This window comes from Carassius auratus, chromosome 19, assembly GCF_003368295.1.
Source record: "Carassius auratus strain Wakin chromosome 19, ASM336829v1, whole genome shotgun sequence".
NCBI classification, from domain to species: Eukaryota; Metazoa; Chordata; class Actinopteri; order Cypriniformes; family Cyprinidae; genus Carassius; species Carassius auratus.
The window spans coordinates 23778313-23784843 of record NC_039261.1 but is presented as its reverse complement, the minus strand read 5'-3'; the positions used below and the strand labels follow the sequence as shown (position 1 = coordinate 23784843).

Below are 6531 nucleotides of genomic sequence, written 5' to 3'. Positions count from 1 at the left end.
AGATTGGGGTTGAAGATGTAACATTTTCTGAACGTCTCACAAGCTAATTGTGCTGCGTTGTCAGTGATAACCTGATCTGGCTGTCCATAATGTGCAAACTGAACTTTACAGCATGCAATGACTGTGTCTGCTGTCAGATTTGGCAGCTGATCAATTTCCAAGTAGTGGTCCACTATTATAAGAAAACCTCTACCACCATAAACATACAGGTCCATACTCACAATTTGTCAGGGGCGGACGGGAATCTCATGGGACATCATCGTTACTCATTACATGCTGAGCAGTTGGCCACATAATCTTTTATCTCGCCTCTCATATTAGGGCTGAACAGTGTTTCCTTTGCCTGTCTGTAACAGTACTCTCCTCTAATATGAATGGCATGATTGCGTGTCAGCATTTCTGCTCTCAGTACTTATATACATATAATAACACACTGACCTCTGAATAGCAAACCATTCTGAACGTTCAGTTCATCTCTGAAGGATCAGTACTTGCGCACCTGCAAAGTGTTGTCTACTTTTGTCTCATTAACAATTTTACGGACACAGTCACATTGAGTTGTAGTGCTTGAGCTACTGTATGCATGAGAACACAGCCTCAGAGCTGTCCACGGTGCTCACAGCATGTTGTAGTTTTGCAGCTGCAACATCATGCTTTGGAGACATTTGGGAGCACTCAGGAGTGGTTTCTTAATAATCAACATGAGGGGTTAATGGCCAGTTTCAGCTGTGATAGTCTCTCTGCCATAAAGATAGTGAAGAAACCTCTGACGTACTATGCTCAAGCATTCTTTCTTGATTTGGGCATAGTTTTGTTCAGTACGAGTGCCCGAGAGGTTGCCCCTGCTGAAGCAGACAGCAGCCCAGGCCGTTCTTGCTGGCATCACAAGTATTGTCAATGTCGTAGTAATTCAAAACTGGTGTGTCCGTAATCATGCATTTTATATCTTGAAGCGCCTCGTCATATTTGGGAAGCCAGTGCCATGCAACAATTTTGTCCAGCAGTCTGCAAAACGGTTCACACACCTCAGAGCCGTGGGAGAAATTTGGCCAGATATGTCACAAATGCGAAGGTGTTGAACAGCCTTCACATCCTGTGGTGTTGGCATTGCCAGAATAGCTTTCATATTTTTCTGGGTCGATCCGTAAGCCTTCGACTGATAATATGTGCCCATGAAAGTGCACTGCTTTCAGTTTGAATTGCAGCTTTTTCTCGCTAAGTCGGAGTTTCACGGCTCTGCAGCTTTCCATTATTGCGTGGAGATTTTTGTCATTATCTAACTCGGCTTCTGCGTCCGAGTCACCGCAGTCAACGAACAATATGCCATCTGCAACAGGCTCTATGCCTTTGAGTCCCATTAACAGCTCGTGTTGCTTGCGTTAATAGATTTCAGGTGCCACCGAAACGCTGACAGGCAGTTTACACCATCTCATCAGCCACTATGGTGTCCAGAAAGTTGTCATTAAACTGCTCTCATTGTCCAGTCTACAGTGTAAGCATCACAAACATCTTCCGGCCTGAACAGACGTGCTTTGGGAAGTTTACACAGGATGTCCTCCAGTGTTGGTTTGTGGTAATGCGATCTTTGGGCTTGATTCAGGTGTTTTGGTTCTATACATATCCTTATTTTGTCTGGCTTTGCTTTGACTACCATATTGCTGATCCATGGGGTAGGTTCAGTGACAGATGTGTTCTGTGGTGCATATTGCACAGGCCACACGCTGCTGTCGAGCACAAATCACGTCACCCATAGATTTCCGAAGAGCGTTTCTAAAACCATCTCGGCAGAGCGTCACTCCCGGATAATCGTAAAATGGACAAAGAGGCAGGAGCTGGTTGTTGAAACCACGTCACACCTAGCTCGACGCAGTTCACCCCCTCTAAGTTATCATGAAGGGCAACATTAGCTATATAGACCAAAACCACTTTTTGTACCAGGCTGTAAGCATATTATTTTTCTGCTGGAAAGTTTGATGGGATTGACTCCCTTTTTGAGCCAGACTCTAGCAGCCAGTCAATGAATTGCAGTTTGTTACTTCCTTGTTAGTTTCAAGAGAGAGACCGGAAGGTTGCCGGTGCACACGTCTTACCATCTGCACCACTGGAGCTGACGATTATGGATTGTCTTTTGTAATGTTGACTAGATGAATCACACGGTGGATGGAATAAATAAGCCTCGGCCGACAAGGCAGGCATTTGCACTTAATGTAAAAAGACACTCCGATATACTACATGCATGCACAGTTTCAAGGCAGCTTTAATCACCTTTTTGGTAAACTTCATGACTTAGCTGACCATGATGTTGCATGCATGTTGATTAATTCACTCTTTGGTATGAAATTTTAAAGGCTACAGCGTGCGCTGTGAGAACAGTACCATTTCTGCACTCATTTAGTCTGTGCCTGAGTCTGAAATGTCTCCAGTTTGATAAGATTGTGTTCTGAGACAGAATAAATACAATGCACTTCTTGTCAAGAGAAAGAAAAAAAAATATATATGTATATATATATATGTGTGTGTGTGTGTGTGTGTGTGTGTAGAAATATATATAATTCATTAATAATAATAAATAATAATAGTGTTTGTGTGAGAGAGAGAGAACTAGCATATATTCAATTAACATAAAATTGAAACCCTTTAAAAAAAATAGCAAAAGAAAACATTTTGAAATAAGATAGGAGATAATTTAAAGTACAATGTACTAAATCATATTTTAAAATAAATTGTATTATTTATTTATTTATTTATTTTGGGAGTGGGAGCCCCTTGGGAAAGGAAGGAGCAGCACATGTGCTGTACATCTATCCTTACAGACTTGTTTTCATTCTCAAAAAGATATGTTAATAAGGTCTGTAAGCTATTGAGTTCCTCAGATTTATGTTGTTAAAGGCCTGTAATAGTGAATAATCCTGTTACCTGAATAATTAAGTGTTAGGCTACCACAAACACAGTTTTATGTTATTCGATAACTGTAAACAAGTCAGCCGTGCATTTTCCCCCCACCAGGAAATCATAATTTAATGTGAATGTGATACATATCCTAACAAAGGCCGAAATATTTCCTGTAAAACAGCAGAAGTCTTGCGTTTGGCTGACGTCATGCTCCCGGTTGGAGGCGGGGCTTAATAGCGCTGTTTTCAAGTGCTCAAAACCCAGAGTCGCCATTTTCTAAGCTCACCAAACCCGAGCGAAGCTCCGTCTGAGAAGAAATCCCCTTCAATAATCGGTCCAGATTCCCAGGAAACCAAAACCGCGAGACTACCCGTTGTCGTCCGAAAGGAAAGGGAATCGTATCGTATGTCCGCTATCCAGAACCTCCAAACTTTTGGTAAGACTCGAGATCTCTGAAAACGTAGTGTTTTATTGTGTGGGGGGAAGGGCGACAGAAAACGATCATGATTTTTTTATTGAATAAATGTTATGATGACACCATGTATTTACCGTATATCAGTTTGCCAATTATTCAAAAATAGTGTCGCATTTAAATGAACGTTTTAATCGTCGAAAATCGTTGTCAGAAACGGCAACTAACGTTAGGCCTCAGTTTTTATTCTTGTTTAGTTCGCTCATAATATCGAAAATACGCCTGATTAAAAAATCACATCCGTCTTAAATCCAGTTTTTAAGTACTTTATTAGATGTTTAGCGTCGAGTTTATCTCGAATTAAATCGCGGTTGTTATCTAACTCGACGACCGACTAACCATTTTGATCGCCAGCTTGTTTTTCTGGACGAGATACAAAATGGATGACGGCTTATTTTTAGACTTCGCCCCATCTCCTAGAAATATCTCGAACCTTCTGCACTTGGATTGATGTCAAGATTGACGATAACTAACACGTTAAACTCAAACCGTTGTTGTAAATGGAATTCGATCAAGCCTTTTTGATATCTTGAACAGCCAGATCAGACCTGAACTCAACCCTGTTGTTAACGGAGAGGCGTCGCTTTGTTCCAACTTGTTCATGTGAGGGCCCTACAGAATCAGATTTAATATTTGAGGTGATATAATTAATTAGGTTAGTTGTCTTTAACTCATAAAGAACATTAGGGGAGCTAGTAAAAATATGATCTTTGATCTCTTTCAAGCAAAGCAGGAAATCTGATGCAACAAACATTGCTAATGATTTTTGTTCATCTTTCCAAAGACCCCTTTGCTGATGCAACTAAGGGTGATGATCGGCTCCCAGGTGGGACTGAGGACTACATCCACATAAGAATTCAACAGAGGAACGGGCGGAAGACTCTGACCACGGTTCAGGGCATAGCCGACGACTATGATAAAAAGAAGCTAGTCAAGGCCTTCAAGAAGGTTGTCTTTAAAGACGCTCTAAAACGATGCAGATTTGATTGGTTTACAGTTATGTGGGTGGATTGGTTTTAACATTCCCTTATATCTTCAGAAATTTGCCTGCAATGGGACTGTGATTGAGCACCCTGAGTATGGTGAAGTGATTCAGCTGCAAGGTGACCAGCGCAAGAACATTTGCCAGTTTCTCACTGATGTAAGTATGAACCCGATTGGTTTTTTTGACATTTAATCTGTTGGCCTTGTAAAGGGAGTTGATTTAATTGACCCGTTTCCTTCATTTCACAGATTGAACTGGCCAAAGAGGAGCAGCTCAAAGTCCACGGGTTCTAGAAGCCGATGTGAACTGACCCCTCCCCTAACTCTTAACCCAACCTACCCTGTTGTTGTGCTGCTGTTCCCCCTAGCAGCCCCCCTCAAGGAAAAAAAGCTGAAAATGATTACCTCTGATTTGAGACTTTTTAGTATGGCACCCTTAATAAAACGACCAGTCTTGTTCACGCATGGACAGACGACAAAGCAAATTATGCGGTATAAATGATTTTTGTTCCTTGTCCCCTCCTTTAGTCCTTTTATTTTTAGTTCATCTTGTGCTGCTCTCCAGCACAGATTCCATGTAACTTTTTCTCTTTGTTTTGTACAAGCTGTTTCAATAAAACCTTCAAATGCCATGTTTTGCACAATCCTTAAGTTGACTGCGGGGTGGGGACGGGGCAGTTTGTGTTTTGATTTCTTGGATCATATTTAAATACCACCATAAAGAATCTGCTTTTTTATTTCTGATGAGGGCCGGCCAGCTTCAGGGTTACATTGGTGTGCCGTTTGTGCACAAAGCACGGCAGCCCCATCTTTCCTCATTATGCATCTTTAACTGCCTTTTTACCCTTCTTTTTCACAGTATGCATAATTTAAATTTTCTAATCTTGTAATGCCATATTTTTTATTTTATTTTCCCTGGAATAAACAATATCCCATACTTTCGATGTTCTTATTTCTTAAATAATGGAAAATATCTCTCGCGCAGTGCTTTCTTTGGTTGTAATGGCAGTCAATCACCGGAAATGTGAATTTTAATTAATGTGGCTGTACTTAACGTTCTGTTTTTGATCGTGGATAAGCAGGTTTGGCCGAGTCATTTTATCAATTCTTTACGCTGACTCAAATATATTGTATTTAATTTCAGTTTAAATGTGATGCTTACAAAGAAAACTTGTTGCTAAGTTGTGTACATTTTCATATCTAGAACAAGCTAAGGAGTGCATAAGTCAGAAAATAAATCAAAACATGAAGAAAAAGTGAGACAACGATGCAAGTTGAGGGTAAAACTGCTGAAAGATTGGAAATCATCTAATACTTCAAATAAAAATGTATATTATAAAGACATTTTAATCTCTTATTCCAGTTCAAACAGTCCAGTAGTTTTTTTCAATGTGACTTTGAGAGGAATATTTTGGTTTTATCTGAACAGTGAATTATCTTGCACTGTTCCTTCTTCCTAAGTTTAGACCAATGTAAAAGGATTATGTTATTTACTCCCTCTACTAACAAATGTGAAAATGCCAGCATGTCTTCTCTCTTTTTGAACAGCAGAGGGCATAACAGTATTAAGTATTACTCTGATGACATTCGATTATTTTGAATTCACTTGAGTATCTTAAAGTGTGACAGCATGATTTATATAAACATTTGCAGCCCAGCATTGCTTTAAAGGTTTAAAACAAGTAGGCTAAATACATTAAAGTTATGCAAGTCTAAATATGAGTGAAACTAATAGTAATGTTCTATTTCTATAAGTAGATGACTAATAAACCAATCCTGGGGAATCTCCTTCACACAAACATCTCTCATCCACACTCTTAGAAGAAAAGGTTCTATATAAAACCTTAAAAGTTTCTAACAGGCGCTACGTATTTGGAACCCCTAAAAGGTTATATATGGAACCCTTTTAAGGGTTCAGTCAAAAGAACCCTTTAGGGTTCTTTGTAATCAGGAAAAATGTTTTCTATGGAACCTTTATATAAAGTTCGGGAGTTCGGAGCGGGATCGCAAATCATTTGAGTCAGTTTGGCAATTCGAAGCGTGAATCATTTGAGTCAGCTCGGGAGTTCGGAGCGTGAATCATTTTAATGCGCTTCGCGGATCTTTTGAATCAGTTCGGGAAATCGGAGCGGGTTCGCGAATCATTTGAGTCAGTTCGGAGCGGGTTCGCGAATCATTTGAGT

The 6531-nt window shown here is 40.0% G+C and overlaps 1 protein-coding gene across 1 annotated transcript; it reads left to right on the top strand.

Moving 5' to 3' along the window:
• The first annotated feature begins 3123 nt into the window (after positions 1 to 3123).
• On the top strand, positions 3124 to 5285 carry LOC113119887 (eukaryotic translation initiation factor 1b-like). The gene is made up of 4 exons (XM_026289600.1): positions 3124 to 3328; positions 4149 to 4312; positions 4404 to 4505; positions 4598 to 5285. Exons 1-4 carry the CDS (start codon positions 3298 to 3300, stop codon positions 4640 to 4642), a joined length of 342 nt encoding a protein of 113 aa, XP_026145385.1. The 5' UTR covers positions 3124 to 3297; the 3' UTR covers positions 4643 to 5285.
• The last annotated feature ends 1246 nt before the right edge of the window (positions 5286 to 6531 follow it).